This window comes from Lissotriton vulgaris, chromosome 3_1 (genome assembly GCF_964263255.1).
Source record: "Lissotriton vulgaris chromosome 3_1, aLisVul1.2, whole genome shotgun sequence".
In the NCBI taxonomy this organism is placed as follows: Eukaryota; Metazoa; Chordata; class Amphibia; order Caudata; family Salamandridae; genus Lissotriton; species Lissotriton vulgaris.
The window spans coordinates 2,054,043,173-2,054,069,464 of NC_141689.1; the positions used below are offsets into that span (position 1 = coordinate 2,054,043,173).

The 26,292-nt window shown below is 40.8% G+C and overlaps 1 protein-coding gene across 1 annotated transcript in view; it reads left to right on the forward strand.

Annotated features, from left to right (window-relative positions):
* FGL1 (fibrinogen like 1) overlaps positions 1 to 5,982 on the forward strand; it is a 400,048-nt gene extending 394,066 nt beyond the window's left edge. Inside the window, exon 8 of the mRNA XM_086962574.1 lies at positions 3,709 to 5,982. Coding sequence (XP_086818700.1) covers positions 3,709 to 3,868 — 160 coding nt within the window. The 3' untranslated portion in view covers positions 3,869 to 5,982. The remainder of the gene's footprint in view (positions 1 to 3,708) is intronic.
* Positions 5,983 to 26,292: the final 20,310 nt, after the last annotated feature.

Consider the following 26,292-nt stretch of genomic DNA (forward strand, 5'->3'; position numbering starts at 1 on the left):
CACTTAGTTTTAGAAAAATATGTGTGGTGCAGTGATGTGGTATGGGAAAAATAGGTTGAAAATACCTAGCTAGTGAGCTAATGTTTTATTTATGCTCCTTGTCGGTATGTTTTAAAATCAGGGTTTAATACTAGGGAAAGACTTAATTGCAATGAGTATGGTGTCCCTAGTACTGGGTCAACATGTTCCAAGCTTTCCCCTGCAGCTCTTCTTCAGGACCACATGAGGGCCAGCCCAGGGTGTACAACTCCAAAAGAATCCTGTGAATAGGAAACAATGGGGTGCACACATAGGGGTCGATTCCGATTCGGTAAAATCCAGTCCGAATCGCCGTACGGAGCTTTTTTTCCATACAATTCGTATGCAGAACTATACCCGTACGTACAAAGAAAGATGTGTACTCAATGCAGTTCTCCGTAGGAATCGTACAAAAGACAGTACGATTCAAGAAACCGTACGGATTGCACTCGGAAAGTGCTGTACACGATGTTCGTATGGATCGCAGCAGCCTTTTACGGCCCAGCAAGTACAATTCGTGTGGACAGAAGTCCGTATGACTCTTTTTTACTGGTGCTGAAAACGTCCGGAAAAGCTGATTTCGCCTCGTAATGCGTACGGGACGGACACCACAGGTACGGTGCGTACACCCCATGATTGCAAGTGTACAGTGCTTCGGTGTACGGTGTGTACACCCCTGGATTTCAGGGGTACGGTGCCTATATCCCCATGCGTACAACCCATGAATGTCAGTGTACGGTGCTTAGGGGTACGGTCCGTACCCCCCAAGGACGTAGGTGTACGGTGCGTACACCCCGTGCGTGCACCCCTTGAATTCAGGGGTAAGGTGCGTATGTTATTGTGTGGCTCTCCGTACGAATTGCCTATACGCAATGTTTACCGTACTAATTGCGTACACAGTCCCTGGTCCGGATCGTTCTTGGCCGGTCGTACGGCATGTTTACGAATCGTACGGTTCACTGTACGGGTGTATGTCGTACAGATTTTCCCTAGGCTTTCGTACGGTTCGCAAGGATTCAGATTAAGTTTTGACCCACGGATCATACTACGCGATTCGGACGGAATACTACGATTCGTACGGAAACCGCTACGAATACGAATCGGCGTACGGATTTGTTTCCCGAATCAGAATCGGCCCCTTAATGTGTGTTCACCTGATACTTAATACATAAGGTTGTACACTGAGACTCTGCATTTGTAGGAAATATAGCAAAAGGAAAATTAAAAAAGCCTGCCTACCAGCCAAGCTCTTCACAAGCTTTTTCACTTGCTTCTGAGGTGTCTGGCACAGCCCAGTGAATTCCAAAACTATAGATGGGAGTCCACCAAAAGAACTTACATTTTGGGTGGCCTGAGTTTTAATTGCTGACATTGATTCAAGCAGCAACTGATAACATTCATGAGGTACAAGGTTATCACCTGCACAGCTGTAGAGAGTGAAACCCAAAACAACTATTCCAATGTCACTTTTGGAAGAAGGTATCCATTAAAAACAAATTATAACAATACAGCAGAGCCATGTGGTACACCACATCTCAAAGGCAAAAACGTATAGTGAAACTGTGGCATCAATACTACAGAAAAAATATATTTTAATTTTGAAGTCAAGCATTGTGCTCTTATAAAGTGTCTATCAAAATGAAGTGATTAACTGTATCAAACATGGCCAAGAGTCTAAACGGATAAGAACAATAATGATGCCCTGAGACCTTCTGAGGTTATACAGAATTGGCACCTCTAGCAATCCTATGTTCATACAATAGCAAGCAATAACAGCACAGCTGGCATATATATTCAAGTTTGTCTTCAGATCTTAGCAAAAACATAATTTATGTTTGACTTCATATTTGAAGAAATTTAGAATCAGCAAGATCAAGAGTACACCATTTTTATTTATTTTTAAAGACTGGATGATTTTAACTACCTTTAGATGCCTACATGTTCTCACTCTACCAGTTTCTTAATCGGTTCCTCAAAGCAATTTACAGGTAATTACAGAACAAATTATATGTTTATTAATGATGCAACTCAAAATCCTCGTTGAGACTATAAGGTGGTGATTATAAGATGTTTTTTAACCAAAGTGATTTCTAGATTATCTTGGTCTATTTATTATGTTTTTGCTCAATAGAAAAACTAGTTATGATAAAGTAACTAGTTTCAAGAAGGCAACTCAAGCCAAAAATATTTTCTTTTGTTTTAGATATTTATTTTTAAAATAAATAATGGTAATATTTTCTAACAATTGAGTCTTACTCACTCTTTTTTTGTATCCTTACGTACAGCGCAGCACTACCAAATTTGCCTATCTCGATTTTAAGATTTTCTACACCATAGTGACTTGTTTATTGTTACTCCTTGGGTTGTATAAGTAATTGTACAATTGTCAACTTTATAATTGACAATTTTGAAGTTGCTGAAGAATCAAATATCTGTCAAATCCAGTTAATGCAATTTTCTAGAAGCTGTCCTCTTATTTTAAGGTTTAGCAGATGAAAAGGAGAATGTGTTATAAGATCTAAAACTGTTTTCCACTTGCAAATTCAAAATGTGTCCTATGGAAAATCAAACGTTTAGTATGTAAAGCTACATTTATCCAAAGGGCACTGCTAAATGATCTGATGGCATTAAAGGAATGATGCTTTTCACTAACATCAGGAATTCTTTTGAAAATTATCCCATCAAGAATGTGTCCTCTATACTGGGAAGGCCCTCATAACAATTTTCCAAAGCTTAGAAAAGACCAGGTATTTAAGAGATGTTTGAATGATGTATATTTGTTACAGTAATTCAAATATTGACAGGAGCCAATAAAATCGGGTGATTTAGCTAATTTCCTTAGAAGATTGAATAAAGAATCAAATCAAGGAAGATTGGTGCTAGGTCTGGAAAACAATAGATTAACAGCTAACAGAAGGTATGTACTGGGGAAAAGATTTGCACAAGAGAGATTGGCCACCAACAATAGCATTATAAAGTAGGAATGCTACAAACGGATGACTACATATAGTCAACTGGTATTCAGTTCTGAATTGTTTGTCAATCTCTGCAATCTTTAAACACTAGTGATTAATTAGATGGGCATATTACATCTTGTCTTTGTATTCCAAGCTTCCGTTTGTTCACTACAGATCTAAGTGCTCATCAATAAAGTTTAATATATCATAGTTATGTTTAATCACCAACCTTGTTTGGATTATTTTACATCAGTAGAAGCAAGAGGTAATTGGTCACTTTGTTTCCTCTGTTGACCTTTACGTCCTGAGGTAGACGTGAAGATTATATATGACTGTCTTGTGAATTTGTATAACAGAATTCTTAGGAACGCATAATGATGTATGATATCAGGGAGCTAGAGAAATTGAGAGAGGTGCAAGCAGTGGTTTTGGGTTTTCACAATCCATGTTCCAATAGGACAAGTACGAGCGTACTCCAGACATCGCAACCGTTCCTTGTTTCCGTAGTGTGCGGTCAGTGACTCACATGCCAACTCACATGCGGATTTATCAAGTTCTGGAGGCAGTGACATTTCATCAAAAGTAGTTCCGTTCTGGGTCTCTTCACAAGAAGGATCTTTGGAATAATTAATTATATTAAAAAAATAGAACCCAGTTAAGAATTCTTGTTACATTTAAATCATGGTGTTGCCACTTGACTGATTTTATGTATTTCCACCTATTATTCCACCAGGTGCCATGCTGTCAACCTGAACGGCTTCTACTACAATGGCCCGTACACAGCGAAGACCGACAATGGAATTGTTTGGTACACTTGGCATGGCTGGTGGTACTCCTTAAAATCTGTCACCATGAAGGTCAGACCTTCCACGTTCGAGCCAAGTGCTGTCTGATTCGATCAGTCACATTACGCCACTCTTTTATATTTGTGTATGTTCTCATAATTCTGCTGCAATCAGCCAACCGCGCCATTTTTGGGCTCGGTGCCTGGCGTTTCTCCACTTAAATGGGGATTTATACAGCTGGAGAAGGAAACAGCCCTGTAGCCTATTACACTGTTTAGCTTTGCTTATTTACTAGAATTCTTTAACACTAAAGCTGCCAAACCCACCCTCAGATGACTATCAAACAACGGTGGTTTTTTGATATTGTGTTTTCGCAGACCAGTGACCGTTCCAATCACTATTGCGAAGTTGACGGTTTAGAAGTGCATATAAAGGGTATTCTTTTGTGCAAGTTATGGGTACAATAAGACTTGTGCAGGTATGGTAGAAATGTGAAATATCAGCATATGTGGCCAATCCTATAATTACTGCAGATTTACTGGCGTGCTCATTTACTTCCGGCAATACAGTACAGAAATGTGGTAAAATGTGCTGTAACTTTATTGCTTTATGTCTTTTACCCCTGAATATTTTGTAGGAATCCTTATGAAAAATTATTGTCAGTCTCTCTATAGAGCATAGGTGTACCACTCCTTTGATTTTGGCATTACAATTATTCACCCACCAACTAAACAATGCATTACTGAAGCAAGAATGTGCTTATTGCTAACATCACAGTCCTTGCAAACATGTGGGGGATAAATGTTCAAGTTTATATAGTAAATTTAAACAAATGGAGTAAGAACATTTTGCATAATTTGTACTGCTGCTTGACAAGGAATGGAGCAAAACTGATTTGCTTCAAACACATTTTTTTGCACCGCAGCAAAGCCCAGATCAAATGAATTAAGCACTATTGTTGCTGAGTTTACCTAATAGGACATGGAGCACATACACGTGTTGAACGTTTAAAATGGGCCCTATGAAACTAAGGTTGTGAAAAAATCAAGTAGTTCAATTTTTGGATAGAGATTCGGCAAAAATATTAAAGAAAAACTGTTTTCCTTTTCTAAAAATATTTTCACATATATAAAAAATGTTAATCCCTAAAATGCGTGATATGTGTTTTTTTGCAACAGTTTCACAAACTCGTATTTTGTATCGCCCTGAGCGTGAGCAGAATCTTTTTGCTCCGTTCCCTCTTACACAAACATCAGAGGAGAGGTGGCATGAATTAGTTGTGCTTTGTGCGCCAGTATCAAGCTTACACAATGCGGCCCTCTCTCAAAGGCAGTCAGTCAGCCTCCCTCTCCATCGTATTAGAAAAGGTAATCTTGGAAAGGGGATACACTAGTTTCCATACCGTAGGGGACAGGGAAGGCATCAGATAACATTCAGTGCAATGATGTAGTTTCCAGTAGCATAAGGTTACAAGATGACTCATTGTCACCAAGGATATACAATGCTCCAGTCCGGACCTTTCTTTATTTTTAAGTAAGTCTATTCAGGTGTATCTGCTCAGCTGAAGTTAGTTAAGAATACAACCACTATTTACCAGGTTAGTAAAAGCAAAACCCAAAAATGAAGCACCCTGTACTTGGATCCATGGTGTCATGAGGTAACTTATATTTGCCTTAGGTTACCTATCAATTTATGGCTGAGGGTCAAATTAGGCATTTTGCTTTCTTGAGTTTTTAATTTGTTTACAACATAGATCTAAGAAAAAAAACTACATAATGAATATTGTGGGGCTTGATTCACAACTTTGAACGAACTTAGATGTGCAGCATTTACATGGCATGAACTGTAGGCCTATGTCACATATTTAATGATCGAACTTTGCCTTCTTAAATGGACATACGCACTCCTAAATTTTCTCAAGCTTAGCATGATTTTATAAGTGAGTACGTATGCCAATAGGGGAAGTTTGAAGACATTTCAGGGTTTTAACACCTGCACAAGTTTGCAAATATTTAAAAATTCGCAGCTTTGTGGGTATTCACACACATTTTCAAGGTAGTTTCCCACCTTGAGACGATCCAAGATTTGCTCTTGCCAGGGGCATAGTAAATGTGTTTTTCAGAGAGGAAAACCTCACAATTGGTGGAGATTTAGAACACAGGGCTTCTTCAAAGAGTAAAATATTTTCCGCACTGTGAAATAAAAAAGTTAAAATATGCAAATACATCTGTTACATTTATGCATGTTGAAGTATGGACGTCGAGTAAATGTTTACGTTTGTTCTTACTCCAGGGCAGTTGACTCAGTTTCAGCTTTCCAAGAGTGCTACTGGAATACTGTGGGAATTCCCAGAAAGTTGGAAATGTATGTAATCGTTAGGTGTAGTTCGCCTTCTTAAATGGATTTACACGCTCCTAAAAACTTTCAAGCACTTTTTAAGTGAGCACTTATGCCAAACGTGTTTACACTTGTTCTTATTCCCAGAAAGTTGGAAATGTATGTAATCTTTAGGTGTAGAACGCCTTCTTAAATGGGCTTTCAACACTCCAAAATTTCACAAGCACAGCATAATTTTATAAGTGAGCCCTTGTGCCAACAGGGGAGGTTTGAGGACATTTGCAGGATGGGAACACTTGCAAAAGTTGACGAAGTTGGCAACTTTTTCAGTATTCACAAAACTACAAGTGTAATGTCAAAATGTGCATTTTGGTTTTGTTCAGTAGTTTAATAAACGTGACAATCAGGTTTTGCCTACCCATGCAACATCCCGTAAAACACACAGTATGAATCATTGTTGTAGTGTCTTTATTATTCCTTCAGTGGTTTTTTGGGCTTTTCCTAACTGTATACAGAACATCAATCCAAAAGGCTGGATTTGGAGATGCGTGGTAGTGGGAAATCATCTAATTTGTGGAAAAAATCCTAAATCCAGGGGAGATTCTACGAGTAGAATTTCCTGCAACTTGAGGATAATGATGGAGAAAGGTCTTTTGGCATATTCTCCTCGGCACAGAAATCAGAGGACTTCCCATTATCACCCAACTTGAAATTAGGCGTTAAGTCAAAGTGAACTTGAGGCGTTAAACTCCAAGCAATTCTGGGCCCAGATTAACGTTTTATCTAATGGAAAAAATCGGCATTTCAACTCTGATATAACAGAGCATGCATGGCGAACTCACATAGAAACTACTTACAATTCACAGACAGCACCCAGAGCTACTTGGCAGGGTACCTTCTATTTTTCTCTATACAGTTGTTCTTCCCCCTTGGCCTGCCTATATCTCTAAGAAACCCTACGGGGAGCCCCCTTCTATTGTTGTAGCACCCAGAGCTACATCTGAAAACGAAACAGGTAAGGCGATACAAACATACTATAGTACCATCAGTGAAATTACAACAAGAGAGCAGAGGATGCTAGAAACACTGAAACGAACCCCGCAGGCGCCAAACCATACGACCAGCAACTTACAAAAGAAAAAGGAAGGAATATTGCAGCAAATCGAATCGGAAACATCAGGGTCTGACCAATAAGTCGTCGACACCCAGATCTCAGAAAAACAAGTAATGAACATCTTAAAAAAGCAGAGATCAGATGTGGCGCCGGGACCCAACGGTCTGCCAAACGCCCTATTCAAAAAAGATCCACAATTCTGGTCCAAACACCTAGCCATACTGTTTGACAGTATATTGGAATCCCACACTATCCCTGATTCCTGGCGAGGAAGTATATTGCACCCAATATTCAAATCAGGGGCTCGCGCAAATCCCTCAAACTACAGGCTAATAGCCCTCCTAGACGTCGAGGCAAATTCTACACTGCAAACCTGCTTAAGGATCTAGAAGACTGGGTGGACAACATCAAACTGATTCCCAACACACAGACAGGCTTCCGTACCGGAATGGGCACTTTAGCAAACATTTCCGCCGTAACACTCCTGGCCAATCAATCCATCATAAACTCCAAAGTACTCTACACCTGTTTCGTGGAGCTCAAGGCGGCCTTCGATAAGTTCCCTAGACAAGCATTGTGGGCAAAAATGGAATCCTGGGGCGCATCAAGAAATTTATTGAATCCAATCATAGACCTTTACTCGAAAACATGGGTTCAAATTAAAATGGGAGATGGACGAAGTCTAATAAACAAAATCACTACCACGAATGGTCTAAAACAGGGGTGCGTCTTGGCCCCCTGTTAATTTAATATATTCACAGCCGACCTAGACAACCACCTATGTACAACACTGGGCAATCCTCCAAAACTGGGGAGCGTGAGAACAGTAAGCTTGCAATACGCAGATTATTATTATTATTAGGGGCATTTGTAAAGCGCCTGGTGTACGCCTACAGGCGTGTCCCCGCGCTATAAAAGTGGGGTAAGCAGTTAACAGCAAGCGCAACCGGCTACCGTCTGAATAGGTAGGTCTTAAGTTTCCTTCTAAACACGGATTCTGATGACTCCAGGCGTATCTCAGACGGAAGGTCATTCCAGTGCTTCGGTGCCAGGAATCTGAACGACCTTCCCCCCATACGCGCTTTCCTAATTCTAGGAATTTTCAGGAGGCCTGTACAGGAGGAGCGCAGAGTCCTTGTGGGCTCATACCTGGTCACCAGACTCTGAAGCAGGGCAGGGGCTTTGCCACCCAGAATCCGGTGACAAGTGGCAAGGGCTTTGAATTCCACCCTACTCCTCACAGGCAGCCAGTGCAGAGCCTGAAGTGCTGCCCTAGAGGAAGATCTTCTTGGGACCCTCAAGATAAGGCGAGCGGCAGCATTTTGCAGCACCTGTAGGCGATTGAGAGCCTTTCCCGTGGCCCCCAGATACAGCAAATTGCCGTAGTCTAGGCGTGAGGTGACTAAGGCATGCACCAGCGTCCGACGAGCGGAAGTGGGCAGGAAATCCAAGACCTTTCTCAGAGTTCTTAGGACTCCAAAGCATGTCCCCACCACACGACCAATCTGGGATTCAAAGGCAAGGTTGGTATCTAGCCACATCCCAAGATTCCTGGCTTCCTGGCAGGGAACCGGTGTCTCTCCGAGGCAGGATGGCCACCACGCCGACGTCCACACAGACGGACATCCCCCCACCACAAGCACCTCGGTTTTACTGCCATTAAGTTTCAGGCAGTTGGCGGACATCCAGGCTGCCAGTTCTTGCATGCAAGCTCTGAAATTGTCCGCCACCAAACCGGGCGCGCGCGAAAGGGAGATGACCAGCTGCGTGTCGTCGGCGTAGGACACCAGACGCAGGCCATAGCTTTCCACTATGGCCGCCAGCGGGGAGACATACAGATTGAACAGGGTCGGGCTCAGGGACGAGCCTTGCGGCACACCCTGTCCCAGCCCAATCTCCCTAGAGTAACACTCTCCCTGGCGGACCATGGCAGATGATATTGTGTTGCTCTCGCAAACGCCTCGAGTCCTACAACGACTAATAAACAAATTGGCAGAATACACAGACCTAAACCAACTCCAGATAAACTTTAAAAAAACAAAGGTCATGTGTTTTTCTAGTCGACGAAAAAAAATAACAAAATTCATCTGGACGATTAACAGCAACAGTTTGGACAGCGAGGAGACGTACAAGTACTTAGGATTGACTTTGGATAACCATCTTAATTACAAGCAACACCAAGAACATTGGAAAACTAAAGCTAAACAACTACTGTTCGCATTTAAAACTCTGCAAAGAAAACTCAGTGTCAGCTCCACCACCCACTTATTAAAGGTCATGGCATCAAAATCAACTGAGGAGGCGGAAATTGTTTTCTATCCTCAATCTCCGATTCATTCATTCTCAATCACAGTAGTTCGATTGTGAGTTATGATTAAATAATCTGGCTTGCTCACTCGGGAAAACACCGCAATAACTCCTAATGTTTAGCTTCATTGTGTATGGTATTAAAGTTCGAGATATCTTAGAGGTGAGTATAATCACCTTAAATGGATTGTTGCCACGTTTCAACAGGAGCGCAGGTCTCTCTGGTCCTAAGCTGAAAGGAAGAAATGTACAGAGTGGGTTTTTACTTTACCGTACTTTTCACAGAGAGTCTCGCTCCGACGTTGGTAACCGATAGTCTCACCCGCACTTCGGAAATTCTCCGCGTCTGGAGCCAGATTATTTAATCATAACTCACAATCGAACTACTGTGATTGGGAATGAATGAATCAGAGATTGAGGATAGAAAACAATTTCCACCTCCTCAGTTGATAAGTATTGACCAGTTACCAAGTTACTTCTAAATGTCACCTCCTCCCCAGCACAGCATGATTGTCTTCACATACACTGTTTTCACCAATCCGTAATTTATGCAGTAATTATGCATTTTTATCATTATATATCTCAAATAGAGAGTTATTGATGAGTGCTACATTTGTACCCCCACACCTCTTTGTGTTTCTTTTCACTACAGGTACATCATACCTACTTGGAAACAGAGTGGTTACAAAAAAAACAGTATATACCGCACAAATTGTGTGAAATATATTTTTAATTTTGTTTGTTTGTCCTGACGAATGTCCCTTAGACCCGGCTGGGCAAGATGGGGCAGAAACATGTTGACCTTTTCTAAAGTGATATAAAAAGATCCATTAACACGATCTTTGATTATAGCCTTTGTTTTTAACTACAAATATTCATTCTTGGCAATTAAAGTTGAAACCAAGTGAAAGTTTGTTTTATGTGAATATATCCTTCTCCTTTCGGGGGTACACACATATGTCTGGACACTACTACGCTACACCAGACCTATATCTCCAATTCCCTTTCTCTTAATAAGGTGGCCATACTCTCCCAGGATCCTAACCACCAAATCTTATTACTAACCCTTCCCAACAAGGACACAATAATCCTGGTCAACATATATAACAATCTGTCTGAAGAAACTTTTATAATTCTTCTTACCACTATAACCGACAAATTGAAACAAGTTTGTCACCGGAGTCCTGTAAACAAGGCAAGCAATATAATTTGGGGAGGTGATTTTAATCTCCATCCCTGTACAGCCACTAACTTACTGTGTTGCGGGATTGTGGACGAATTCAACGTCCCACTAGCCCATCTCGCTCACACTAAATTAGGAAACATAATTAACATCGCCTTATCAGATCTGGATCTTCAGATTGCCAACTACCCAAAAGCAGACCCTAATGAATTTGTTCCGACCTATGTGGGTAGAGGACACAAGACCACAGTAGATTTTATATTTCTCTCCCAAAACCTAATGACCAAACTTAATGAGTTTGAGGTCATAGATACTCCCCTCAGCGATCATGCAACTTTAACAATAACACTATCCGTGCCAACTAAAGCCTCCCACAAATTGGAGATGGCGACCACTCTTAATCAGAATAGGATCCAGGTTGGGAAACGAAATGGACTAACTATTAAATGGGCCAAAATTAACCCAACTCACATAATGAAAAAACTAATAACTCGGTCCTACCCAAATATATTGAAATGCCTGGATCTCGCAACTAGTAACAAGGAAGTCCTTAGAAATTTTAATGTAATTTTAGACGTCATAAAGGACTTACTTACTTCAAAATCTAAACCAAACCGTGTTACTAAACCAAAGTGGTTTAACCATAATTGCACAGTGGCCCTATCAAAGTTAAAAACCGCACTTAAAAACAACCCACGTGATGCGGCCCAGATCCAGCTCTTGAGGCGCCAATACACAGGGGAAAGAAAGTTGAGAATGGTCCAACTCAAACAAAAATTATGGGATGATCTCCATCAAGGCGCTGTTTCAAAAAATAGTGAACTATTCTGGCGCACACTTAGAACCCCATACCTCACAGAAAAGGATACCCCTAAAATAGAAGTCGCTATCGACGAAAATACATGGGTCTCCCACTTCGAGGAAATTTTTAAAAATACCCTACCAACAGAATCCCCACCCCCCAATGTGAATTACCCTATCCTGGTTCCCTTTGACATCTCAGACCTCATTGATGCCCTGCAGAGCAGTAAATCAGGCAAGGCCCCAGGACCCGACGGGGTCCCGGTGGACCTTTTTAAAAGTAATCAAGACCTATGGGCCCCCATTTTAACCCGAGTATGTACAGCTGCAGTGAGTGAGGGAATTCTAACCTCCTGGACAAAGTCAATAATGGTCCCCATCTTTAAAAAGGGGGACCGGCAAGACGTAAAATGCTACCGGCCCATTTCACTGCTGGACTCGCTCGGGAAAGTAGTGGGGAGAGTGATACTCGAGCGTCTCCAGCAGTGGACTGAGGATCGGGGCATAATCTCGGATATCCAATTTGGCTTCCGAGAAGGTTTTGGTACTTTAGAGCAGGTCCTCAACCTCACCCTAATAATGGGGAAATACACACAGGCCACCCCCACTAAAATATACATGGTCTTTGTAGACCTTTCCGCAGCTTTTGACTGCGTGTCACATACAAAGCTGTGGAAGGTCTTAGCCCAACTGGGAGTAGATCCACCCTTGTTAGATTTTCTCAGAGAGCTCTACACCGGGGCTACAGCCAGAGTACGCTTCGGTGTGAATGGAGAGTTGACGTCCCCGTTTAGTGTAGGGCGTGGTGTCAGGCAGGGATGTGTCCTGGCCCCCTTCCTCTTCTCCCTCTACACTAACGGTCTGGAGGAGGAGATGTTGAGGGGGGCTCAGGACCTCCCACGCATAAATCGCCGCCTGATCCCCGCCCTGCTCTACGCGGACGACGCGGTTATTTTAGCACGAACCCCCAGGGAACTCCAGAAAGCAGTGAGCAGATACACGTCCTTTATGGGTAACATAGATTTAAAGGTGAACGTAAAAAAAACGTTCGTCATGACAGTTGGCAGAGATAAAAAAAAAACATATCCTATCCTGCTGAACAACCAAAAGTTAGAATGCACCCCCCAGTATCCCTATTTGGGGGTCATGGTAGACGATCAACTTAGCTGGAAGCAAGCAGTAAACACTAGGGCACTTCTATTTAGGAGATCAATTGCTGCAGTAATATCTTTCTCTCAGAGATTAGGCAAAAGACCACCAGTAGAGCTTCTCAAGATCTACAAAGCCAAATGCCAGGCAATTGCAACATATGGTGCAGGAGTTTGGGGGTATACAGATATTAACCCCATTCAGAAGGTGGAAAACACCTTCCTAAGATTTTTGTTAGCCACCCCCAAAGGTACCTCAACTTACGCAATGCACCTAGAACTAGCTATTCCTCACTTGGAGGATCTAATCAAAATAGAACCCCTGATGTTGTGGCGCCGAATCTGGACGTCAAACAAAAATGCCTTGTCACAAGCTATCATCGCAGATTCAATGAGCATGGATAACTCTGCAAAAATAAAGTGGCTTTTATATGTCAGGAATTTTTTCAATGATCTAGGCCTTGAGAATCATTATTTAGATCCGGCTTCTATCACTGACATTTCAAAAAAAGATCTTAAACAGAAAGCACTAAGTCACCTTGAACTGTTAAGACTTACATCCAATTCCACTAAAACGGCAGTGATCCACGCAAACATGATCCAAGTAGCCTTTGTCATTCACCCGTACCTTGAACTGCAGTTATCAACCTACGAGAGAATGCTAATTACGAGATTTAGGCTAAACATCTTTTTTAGAATGGTCACTTTCCCGTCACAAAACTCTTGGGACGCTATACTGCCGCCTTGCCCCTGTGACGGCTCATCAGTGCAGTCGAATTTGCATGTGATCCTGCTTTGTAAATATCACCAAGCCCACAGAAAGACCTGGCTTTTACCGATACTTAAATCGTGGGGATTGAGACAGTGTAGACCTGCTCTTTTAAGATTGCAAATGCTGGAGACAGTGAATGTCTGTTATTTTGTTAGCAGTTTCCTAAAGTGCATTATGAAACATAGGAAAAACCTTTAAAAACTATGTTATATCTACCATAACCGGCACCTTGCACTTTCTGAATAATTCTTCCTTTTTAACTATGAAATGAATTTTACCTGAAATGTCTGTAATATGTGTATTTTTATAATGTATGACATTCTGTGTTCTTTTATGGTTTTTTTCCACTGTGAACAAACCGAATAAAGAAGATTTATTATTATTATTACACCAGAGATTGCCTCAGGCTTCAGGCTGGCATACAGCACGAACTTGGAACACCCAATGATAATGCCATAACGCATATGTGGGGCGGAAAAACAATATAAACCGGATAGTATACGTAGCGTTTATGAGGGTGATCCAGTCAATCTATTTGTAGCGTAGTTACAAGTGTCCATTTTCTGTTGATTATATGAAATACTGAACTGGGGAACTGAATGGACAATTAAATTCCTCCTCCCTATTTTGATTAATATTGTTATTAAGCAGCGTGCAGCTGCGGGAGAACAACTTGGCCGCAACAAAGAGTAGCTAAGGTATTCATAGGATTGAAAACATGGAAGATAATTGTGGACTGAGCTATACGGAGAGTGATATTGATGAGATACTTGCAGCACAACAGCTATTAAAAAATACGGATTTGACACAAATATTGACTCAGACGGATGATTGGGAATCCCTGTCCGAAAAAAAAGAGAGAACAAATAAGAACAGCCATTCATGGAATAGTAATGACTGAATATCTTAGATCTAAGTCAGCACCAAGAGGCTTATGGGTTAGTAATTCCCCTCGGATTTTTCTACATGATTTGGCGTTCCGCAGAGATTGGTCGTCAATCTCATGGAAATGCACCTTGGACTACTTAATACTATCTGAAGCCCTACTGGTACAAATCCAAACATGCGAAAATTAATTTAAAAAAGCAATAAACCCTGCTATATATAAAAAGAGGTTAGAAGAATTAATAAGGAAATAATTGAAACACAAGAATTCATAATGCAGAACAAACTACAGAAACTGGGGAAAGACGTAAAAAGTTTTAGTCAAGAAAGAATGCACCCCTACTCCAAAGAAGAGTATAAGGCACCAGACCCAAGTTCTGATAACGAATCTGGAGGGTGGAATTCATCGGATACCTCAGACGGAAGTTCAGATGATCTGACTCCAAAAAGAGGAAAAAACAACTACCGGTATCAACGGCCACGAAGATCCAACAGATGGCAAAGACCGAACCAAATGCCGTTTTTCAACCATATATGCCTCAATATGCAGGCTGGTTTAATCCATATAATCAAGGTATGCATTCAATGCCCCAAATGATGAACCAACATATGCCAGGAATAGAAAACACACACCAACAGCAGCCTTTTTTATTGAGAGGCAAAAATCAACAAAAAGGTCGTAGAAGAAATCTGACGTGGCAAGATCAGCAACGGAACATAATGACCAGCAGCATGACCTCAGAAAAACCCAGTACAAGCAAAACCAATCAATAATTGTGAATCTCACAGATACCACCCTATCTGAGGAACAAAGTAAAGTTCTTAACAAAGGACTAGGATCTGTCCCCACTCCTCCACTAGATACCTTCAAACTGAAGTGTGAGTTGGCTGAATTTTGTAGAACTCTAAAATTGAAAGCATACTTCTTAGACGCAATGCCCCAAGAAAATGATGGAGATACAAATCTGAGAAGGAAATCTATTTTTAATCCCCCAAGTGGTTTAGTTCCAATAGAGATACAAACCTTCGAACAAGCCCTCCTAAAGGAAGCAGACAGTTTGAGCGAAAAAAGGAAACAACCCTTTCAGAACCTGAACAAGAAAGAACGCCAAGCTTTGGAAGAACTACAGAAAAATGACAAAATAGTCATAAAACCAGCAGATAAGGTGGGGGGGGAATAGTGATCCTAGAGAAAGAAGGATATCACCAACAATGTCTCACCCTCATGTCTGATACAAAATTCTACAATAGGATTTTGACTGACCCAACTCCAAGGCTACAGAACACGATTGCCATGATGGTATATGAAGCTGAGACCAATGCTTGGATCTCTAAAAAGGAAGCTGACTACCTAATAACAAAGGATCCAAAAATACCTTTCTTTTACTCTCTTCCTAAGACACACAAAAATAGATCCCCACCACCAGGACGTCCGATAGTTTCGGGAATAGGTTCAGTTCTAGAACCTTTATCACAATTCGCGGATCAATTCTTAAAACCATTAGTGCAACGAACACCCACGTACCTGAAGGATACTCGGGATCTCCTGAACCAACTCTCTGGAATGAGCTTTGATTCACAAACCATGACATTCGTAGGACTTGATGTGGAGTCACTTTATACGAGTCTGCCCCAAAAAGAAACTCTACAAATGTTGGAAGATACATTGTTCATGATGGACTGGAGTCATAAAACCCCACAACACTTTGTTTTAGAATGTTGCCGACTAGCCCTAACACTCAAATTATTTTGAGTATAACGGTACTTTGTTTTAACTAAACAAAGGAACTTCCATGGGAAGTGCGTTTGCTCCATCGGTGGCGGGTCTTTATGTCAGTAATTTCGAAACCCAATTTGTACTGACCGACACAAATCCTTTTGCATCCAATATACTTTATTGGAAACGATATATAGACGATATCCTAATGATTTGGAAAGTTGATAAAGACCTAACTCTATTCATCGAATGGCTGAATGACAGAGATAAATGGCTAAAATTCACCTTCACCTCTAACAATACAAGTATTGACTTCTTGGATCTAACAATCTTCATTCAAAACGGACAGATTGAAACTAAAACATATCACAAGCCAACAGCAAAAAACAGTCTCTTATCATATAAGAGTTTTCACCCTAAACCATTGCGGCATAATTTACCGTACAGCCAGTTCCTAAGGCTGAAAAGAAATTGCAGCAGGCCAGATGATTATAAGATACAAGCACAAGAACTGAGTGAAAAATTGGAACTCAGAGACTACACACCAACGACAATAGCGAAATGCCGTAAAAGAGCAAGACATCAACCAAGAGACTGCCTTTTACAAACTAATGTGAAGCAACCCACCCCTGATCTGATGACATGTGTCACAACCTACTGTCCAGCAACTTACGCGATGCAGAAGATGGTCAGAAAAAACGGGTGAATACTAACAACAGGCAAATTCAAAGGGCCACAGCCGAGATTCGCAAATAAAAGAACACCTAGTGCCTACGCGACCTGCAAAATGCCAAAGATGAACTCAAACAAGAAACATAGAAATGACCCCAATCATTGGTCATTATCCATGTGGAACCTGTCTAGTGTGTAAATTAACAACAATGACAAAATCGTTACAGTTAACTGATACACTGCATTGGATACAGGAACAGCATACCAACTGCAACTCCACCCATGTTATTTACATGATATGGTATCCTTGTGACAAAAAGTATGTTGGCATGACATGCAGGAAAATACAAATAAGGATTGGGGAACATAAGAGCAACATCAAGCTAAAGAAAAACACAACCAAATTATGTTCACATTTCATTGAACTTGGCCACAAACCAGAAGAGTTAAGATGGACAGTTCTAGAAATGCTCCACGGCAAAACATCAAACGCTGAAAAAATACTATTTGAAAAGGAGCAGAGGTGGGTGAACCGATTGAAAACACACCAAGATGGACCTAATGATAATATACCTTGGCATCAATTTGCATAATGAAAAGAGTCCATAAATAGACCTGATCGTTTGATCACCACCTCTATCTATTAAAATTCTTCTTAATGAACCTAACAATCTGTACCCGTAGTCCATGTCATAAACATACTAACACTGGACAAAGTAAAAGGAACCAAAGAAGTTTGTCCTTAGTGTCTATAACATAAAAACTGTAAGTACGAACATACTGTGCTGAAAGAGATAGAGAAAACATATAATTCCTCCGTCCTTCGCCAGGTGATAATCACACCACAAGAGAGATGTCAACTAACAATACCCGTATTAACGATATATCTGAATATATTTCGTTTTTAGGATATTACGAAGTAGAGTTACTAACAAGAATTGAGTAACAACAGGGATCGTGTCGACACATATTTGCAGTCCCCTTTCTAGCTCTAATCATCGAAACACCAACAAATGAAAATCATCCTTCATGTTTACAACACAAAATCCCTATGAATATGTAAATGTAAATGTAAATGTGGGTGTACTTCTAAAGCGCACTGCGACTCCATGGAGTATCCTGGCGCTGAAGACCGCTGGGGAACCCGTCCTGGTTTTCCCTGTGAGATGGTCCCTTTCTGGGTATCTCCAGGGTGAAACCAGGCATCCCCGGCGTCTGTGGGGGGCCATTGAAGAGATGAGGCAAGCTTAATGCCCAGAGTTGCCGAGTGTGTTCCCTGGCACCGAGGCGAGAATTATCGAGTCCGTTTGACCCTGGTCCACGAGCGTTATAAGAATGCCCTTTTTTCTTTATCACAATTGGGATTAATATACCTGAACGAATGTGCGATTCTATTCCAGATAAATGTAAAATATCCACATTTGCGATTCACTCGATTAAAATCACACCTTGATGAGATTTAAATGTAATAATACAGATAAATAACTGCTGGCCCTTTCACATTTGAGAATAGAGTGTAATCTGGTAAAATTCGTATAACGTTATCAACAACCGGAGTCCCCTTTCTACTTCTAAACATCACAACACGATTCAAATATAAGGAAGCCGGAAACTAACCTCCGCGTCCGGGGGCAGAGCCAGCACCAGACGCGGAGAATTTCCGAAGTGCGGGTGAGACTATCGGTTACCAACGTCGGAGCGAGACTTTCTGTGAAAAGTACGGTAAAGTAAAAACCCGCTCTGTACATTTCTTCCTTTCAGCTTAGGACCAGAGAGTCCTGCGCTCCTGTTGAAACGTGGTAGCAATCCATTTAAGGTAATTGTACTCACCTCTAAGATATCTCGAACTTTAATACCATACACAATGAAGCTAAACATTAGGAGTTATTGCGGTGTTTTCCCGAGTGAGCAAGCCAGATTATTTAATCATAACTCACAATCAAACTACTGTGATTGAGAATGAATGAATCAGAGATTGATGATAGAAAACAATTTCCACCTCCTCAGTTGATAAGTATTGACCAATAATGTTACCGAGTTACTTCTAAATGTCACCTCCTCCCTAGCACAGCATGATTGTCTTCACATACACTGTTTTCACCAATCCGTAATTTATGCAGTAATTATGCATTTTTATTATTATATATCTCAAATAGAGAGCTATTGATGAGTGCTACATTTGTACCCCCACATCTCTTTGTGTTTCTTTTCACTACAGGTACATCATACCTACTTGGAAACCGAGTGGTTACAAAAAAACAGTACATACCGCACAAATTGTGTGAAATATATTTTTAATTTTGTTTGTTTGTCCTGACCAATGTCCCTTAGACCCGGCTGGGCAAGATGGGGCAGAAACATGTTGACCTTTTCTAAAGTGATATAAAAAGATCCATTAACACGATCTTCGATTATACCCTTTGTTTTTAACTACAAATATTCATTCTTGGCAATTAAAGTTGAAACCAGGTGAAAGTTTGTTTTATGTGAATATATCCTTCTCCTTTCGGGGGTACACACATATCTCTGGACACTACTACGCTACACCAGAGATTGCCTCTGGCTTGAGGTTGGCATACAGCACGAACTTGGAACACCCAATGATAATGCCATTACGCATATGTGGGGCGGAAAAATGATATAAACTGCATAGTATACATCGGGTTTATGAGGGTGATCCAGTAAATCTATGTGTAACGTAGTTACAAGTGTCAGTTTTCTGTTGATTATATGATATAATTTTCTTTATACATAAAGTGTCTTTAAAAGTCAGTTTTGTAGACTAAGTAATTATGAGGTGTAGTAGTACTCAACATGAAATTAATCTTGATATTGGCCTATCAGATCATACACTGCCTACGTTGCTGTGCTGCAGGAATGACCAGAATCAGAGTGGTATGTTGTCTCGGAGTTCTCAACCGAGCTCCTAGTCAGTCAGTCAGTCAATCTACTTTATTCGCCATCTGGTCCTGGTGCTTTATGACTGGCAGTGTCTCTTATGGCTTTCTCGATTTCCCCCTCATTAAACTCAAGCGGGTTACTGACTCGATAGAGTGAGGACCAGGGTTTACAGTCCGTGACCCCCACCATCTCAGAAATCGCTTCAAAATGGGAAAGTCATTGAGCTTCAGAGATATTACAATCCTGAGCCTCATTTTCCTCCACTGAAAAAAAGGGGTGCTTATGATGGTCCAGAACCTTGAACTATCTCTTAGCACCTCCACAGACAGCAATGAATTCCACGCCTTATCCTTAATCTCTTTTTTCCGGCTATCAAGGACTAGCTTGTACTCCTTCCTTCTCCCAACTATCAACTCCCTTTCCCGTTGTAGTTTTTTCAAGGCTAAAATTAAAGACCGATAGGCTTGTGAGCATTTCTCGTTAAACCACTTTGGGCCACACTTAGGCCTCGCTTTAATTTTTAGATGTAAATCACAGCTTACTTGAGTGCAAATTCCCTCAAAAGCTCCGAGTACCGCATTCTTGGAACTTAGAGGCTCAATGCAAATGGCAAATTGATCTATGCATTTCTCACGCAGGCCCTTTAGAAAATTTTCTGGGATTGCATTAGCCCATCTAAGCCTCCTACCCTGATCACAGGGTAGCACCTTGGTCATAACCCGGTTCCTACAACCTTTGCTCAGGATTCCACAAGCGATATCCAGAATTAAAATGACCGGATTATGATCACTCAAAGGGGATTCCTGGGCATTATAGAAAATCACCTTATTCAATAATGTGGGGGTCATAAAAATATAGTCTATAACGGTATTACTAGCCTTGGCTTTAAACGTGGGGCACCGGTCTCTACGGTTAGCAAAACCAGCTTCAAAAAGAGCAGCATCCGTTAAAAGTGACCCCGGGCCCTCACCCTGTCAGTTTTGTAGACTAAGTAATTATGAGGTGTAGTAGTACTCAACATGAAATTAATATTGATATTGGCCTATCAGATCATACACTGCTTAAGTTTCTGTGCTGCAGGAATTACCAGAATCAGTGGTATGTTGTCTTGGAGTTCTCAACCGAGCTCCTAGTCTTTCACCTGCTGAGGTTTCTTCCCAGGGTGCCACGATCCTGCTGAATACAGCTAAAGAATGTGGACCAGTGATTCGCTGCCGGTGGAACTAAGGGTGATGATCCTCATAGGCCCACATTTGAGCGGTGGCCTTTTCCATCTACCCCAGTCTGCATGAACTGTCCAGTGCGAGGTACAGAGACTGCTGAGTTGGTGGTGGTAACCCCTTAAAGACTCACTGAAAAATGGTCAGGATGCACAACGTGTTATGAATTGGTGAGCCCCAGGTGTTTATTACGATATGCCTCACATCAAAATCCCTCTTCCGCTCCACCATTTTTCCCATTCTCTTATTCTTAATTCGTCTTTTACAGAAACATTCACCCATTCTTTTATTTCATTCCATCCAAACTGGAACTAATTGGAAGTTAGGTTTCCTCCCTCTAAAAAGCTCAAAGGGGGCTTGCTAGTAGATGTATGTGACTTAGGAAAATGCTGGTCCAGTTCCTAATAATTAGTCGCCTGGACTATTGCAATGCATTGCGCATTGGCTGCCAATGATACCCTCCTGACCAAACTCCAAGTGGTGCAAAATAAGGCGGCCCAGCTAGTCTGTAACCTACCAGAAGACTCCTCTTCACCCCTATTCTCAGAACCCACCACTGGCTGCCGGTCAGGAAGCTTATTTTTTTCAAGGATTTGCTGCCTTTGCACACAACACCCTACTAGCAAATCTCCTTTTTACCTGAAGAATAAAGTGCATTACTACTTCTCTTTTCAAACTCTGTGATCAAGCGACAAAGCATTTGTATCCATTCTCCACATTCAAGATTTGGCAGTAGAACTTTCTCTTATACTGCTCTATGGGTATGGAACCAGCTTCCTGGACATCTCCGAAGCTATGTGGTCTTTTCTCAATTAAAAAACTACCCAAAACCTGGCTGTTTTAATGTGCGGATGCGATTACGAGGAGGCCAAGCGCCGAGATACACCTTCGGGTGTGATTCACTGCACTTTATCAAGTAAATATAATTGAACATAAGACAATTTGAAACTAAACGGTTCTGTAACTCTTTCTTTCAATTGAACCAACTATTTCTAGGCAAGTTGCTCACCCTCTAATATTTTTGATGAAACTTTCTATGTTGCTGTTGGACTCTGGATCGTACAATACAGTTGCTTATGTTTTGAGTGAAATGAAAATAGAAAATTGCGAAATTCTTTAGAGCAAAACTTTACCCCATTGTCTGTCAAAAACACTTCTGGGGATTCCTTCTCTTGTGAATAAATGTATCCAGGATCCTGATGACAGCTTCAGCTGTTGCATCATTCACACACACTACTTTCGGCCGTCTGGAGAAAAAATCTAACACTACAAAACAATATTGTGCAGTCCTTTCTCCACTCAATGGAGTTGCCAAATCCTAAGAAGTGTTTTGCCAAGGGCCATTGGGAAGTTCTCTACATACGTACAATGCAAGGTTTATGCTTATTGCTTCATCTACACTCACAACACTCTTGTATTTTCTTCTCAATCTCCACATCCAGTCCCCAAAAACAGCTCTTAGCCTTTCTTTAGTTTTAACCATCTCCAAATATCTTTAATGGGCAATCAAGCCTCAAAAAATAATAAAAATGTTACCAGGCCTGTGGGTCTAGTCACTTGAATAATCTACTTGAGCTAACTGTAATGCGCTAGACCCATAAACCGGTCTCAAATTGTGTCATTATCACATATGAGAGCACCTTCAAATATGTGAGTTCAGTATGTCTGCTGTACAAAAAACTATTTTGTTATTTAATAGGATAAACATTTGCTCTCTATAAAAAAGATTCAAACTCACATATAGGTCCCTAACTTATTTCTTAATGCACTAATATCAGTGTCATGACGTCGATGGGAAGTAGGTTTCTTAGTTCATGTTTAAAAATTCTCATTTTTAATAAATATATCACTAAAGCATGATGTGGTAGCACACTGTCATTTACAGACAGCACATTATCTACTGAAATAGGCATAAACCTTCCCACTGACATACAGTTTTACTGACAAAACTATATTGTATACAAACGATAATGTGTGGAAATCAGGTTTCAGCAAATATGTTTCATTTACACATCACAAAGTAAAGTGTTCTGATGTGGTTGGATCCTATTCAAATCTTTGTTTCCATCACACAATTACAATCTCAAAAAAGTTATTTCCTACCTGCTGATATTTAAAAAAATATTTGTACATTTAATCTGAAAGCTATTTAAGTGTTGCGTTAGAAATAAAACTGCCATCCTTCAGCTCTTCACTTCACACTCCCTGTACCACGATTGTCAGACAGTTCATTTTTACAAAATCCTCTAACTTTGAAGTCAGTGAAAGAAAAGTAAACACCTATCAGCAGGATAAAATAAGCAACAATTTGTAAAAAGACATGAGGTGACAATAGACCTCTGTCTTTGATTGCACATCAAATGTAACAAGATAAAAACAAAATTTAAAGGCATCTTTACAGCTCATTCACTTTTTGAATTAACAAAACACATGTTCTTTGCCAGCTCGAGCTCTCTCACCAGAATGGGTCAGTAGGCCATAAAAATAGCTTGCTCTGATAAAATCTGACTTGTCGTAGTGAGTGGGGGGAATAGATTTTTCGAGGCCTGGCAATATCAATAATCTGCCCCTCTTACTGTTGGGAACTACAAGTCATTCCCCTCTAAAAATTAACTCATCATGCACAGAAAGTTCCTGAGCATCCAGAACAGGCAGACATTTTTGTCTAAATTGTTTTTATTTAACCAGCCATCCTCGATGACTAGAGTGATAATTTGAAGGGCACTATCTTGCCTCGTTTCCTGTTTCGACTCATCTTCGGAATGGCGCCCCCAGTCACACCAGAAACGTTCTTTTCCAACCGGAAAGGATCATCAAACAAACCTTCATCAGTTTTACTTTCAGTGACTAAACAAGAGAGACAGTTGGCTGTATAGTTTTGAACCCATTGAACAAAATCAACAGATAATGTGAATTCCTGCAGCTCCAGCACACATTTACACATCTAACTGATATGCTGTCTAATCCCTTAGTCATAAAAATTTATTTTAAGAGCTTGTGGTCCACACAAAGAATGCTGTGCCCCACAAAAATGCCTGAATTTCTTTAAAGCCTCATTTACAGCCAATGCCTCCTCAATAACAGAATAATTATACTTTCTCCTTTTAGAGCTCAGAAAGAACAAGCATTAGCGTTTTCCACACTGTCTTCAATTTGTAGTAGTATTGCTCCCAACCCTTTGCTGTCTGCATCTGTTACAACTTACAGGCCGATTTCAATGTTGGACGTACTTGAGTCTGACCGACATTGATTTGGTTGTGGGACCGACCGACCTCCTGTCAGCAGTCCCAAACCCGCAATTAGGCCAATCCTATTATTTAAATGAGAGCATGCATTCTGACTGGAATGCATGCTCTCATTGCAAAGAGAAGAGGTGCTCATCCCTGCACCCCGTGGCAGGCACCTCAAGGTCGAGGGTCAGAGCCGCTTCCTATGGCATCATAATTGGCCCCTTAGTCTCGCTCCCTGCTACAAAAGCCTGTCGATCCAATGCTTTTTTTTAACTCTTGTTTAACTTGTTCAAATTCCATTTGATAGTTTTCACTCCATGTAAATTCCACACCATTTTTATAAAAATTGCAGAGCTCCCTGGTTTTCCCTGTTAAGTTGGCTATAAAGCTACTGTAAAATTTGACCATTCCGAGGAACAAGAATACATCTTGTTTGTTCTCATGGGGCGAAGATTGCAAATGGTGTCGACCAAGAATTGATGCTTACCAAAAAGACATTCCTCCACATTCAGTGTAAGTGGAACATTCTTACATTTCTCTAGGACACTAAAAACTATCCTATTATGTTCCTCCCAGTTCTAAAATATCAACACATTGTCCTGAAAACATCACACCCCTTCTACATTATAAATAATCAACACCATAAGTCACTGAAAAACAGAGGCCAATGATGCACGTTCGAAAGGCATTCTCAACGTTTATGCTCCCATGGAAGTTAAAAACACAGTAGGATCTTGAAAACTTGGATGTAAATTAACATGATGGTAGGCAGATGAGAGATCAAGGGTAGTGAAAAATCTCATACCCACCACAGTAGACGTAATTTCAGAAATATTAGGTAGGGGATGCTCATCTACTACTACTTCATTGATTAAACCACTTAGGCTAACACAAAGGCATATGGCTCCAGTTAACTTCTTGGTCACAAAAACAGACGCTAACCACTCTGTGGCTTTAACAGGTGTAATGTCTCCTGCTGTTTCCAATCTTATTATTTCCTCACAAACAGCATCTTACACACTTAACAGAATTGTACTAACTTTGGACGACTAAGGTATTGCATGTTGTTTAAGTCAGAGACTGAACTGGGGTTCATTGGTGTACCCAGAGATTGACAGAAAAGCTGACAAGCACAGTGCTCCTGTAGATTAACCAGGGTAGCAGAAGGTTCTGTTAGCACCTGAGGAGATCATGATGGTGTGGTGTAGAGCCAGAAAGGCAATGTTCCAAGCCCTGCAAAGCAGGTTGCAAATCCCTCTGATGTCAGGATAGTAACAAACAACTCGCAACAACACTTTCCTCATCAACAACAAGGGGCTTGCCCTAATCATGGGCTTTTAGAAGCTCATCTTGTCTTTTGGGGAAATAAAAGCCATGATTCTTCTTCTACAGGAACTATAAATAGAGAAAGCTGTTGAGTACTTACCATCATCACCAGTTAGCAGAAAGAAAGCAAGGACATTTTCGGCTTCCTGGATGAGGGCCTTGATATGGACAAAACAAATATTAGCAAACACCACCTGGAGAGTGAGTATTTAACAAAAGGAGCGAGAACCTGGATTCTTATTATCAATGCTCTACATGAAGATATCTTAGTAAAGTTGAGGATGTGGCAGGCAGAATGGTTGGCTGTCGAGCGATATTAAGTTAACTGAAGGATTATGCACTGAACAGTCAAATGTCAGTGACCAAAACTGAATTTAAACATAACGTGATTGAGATGCTGGTAAACATGGATTCAGAACTAGAGATGTTGGATGACCTAAGCAGGGAGTCATGCACCTGATTGGGCTTCCCATTTGGGGTTCTGACTGATGCATTCATTGCAGAGATTGATAATCTTTTAGAGGAATTACTGGAGCTGGTGCCAAAACCTGAATCTAGGCTATTATTATTGGCCAGACGTTCAGAGGAAGGGTGATGGTGGTGTTGATCACTTGGAGGCATCAAATGCCTAAAGGGGCAATCAAGAACAAATCTGTAAAGATCCTGTTTTTCCCAGGCTTGTGTGCTGGCACACTGACCACAAAATCACAATATAGAGCTGATGGATTTAAAAAATGATATTGTAACTAGATGTGGGGGTATTGATTGAATCTTTGGATGGAGTGTCAAGAAAAAAGTGTGTTCTTTCACATATTAAATCAGCCAGAGTCTTTGGCTTGAGTGTGAGTCTGGCAACAATGTAATTTCTCCATTGTATCTAATCATCTGTGACAACAGACTGTTGGAGTGGTGTGAATTG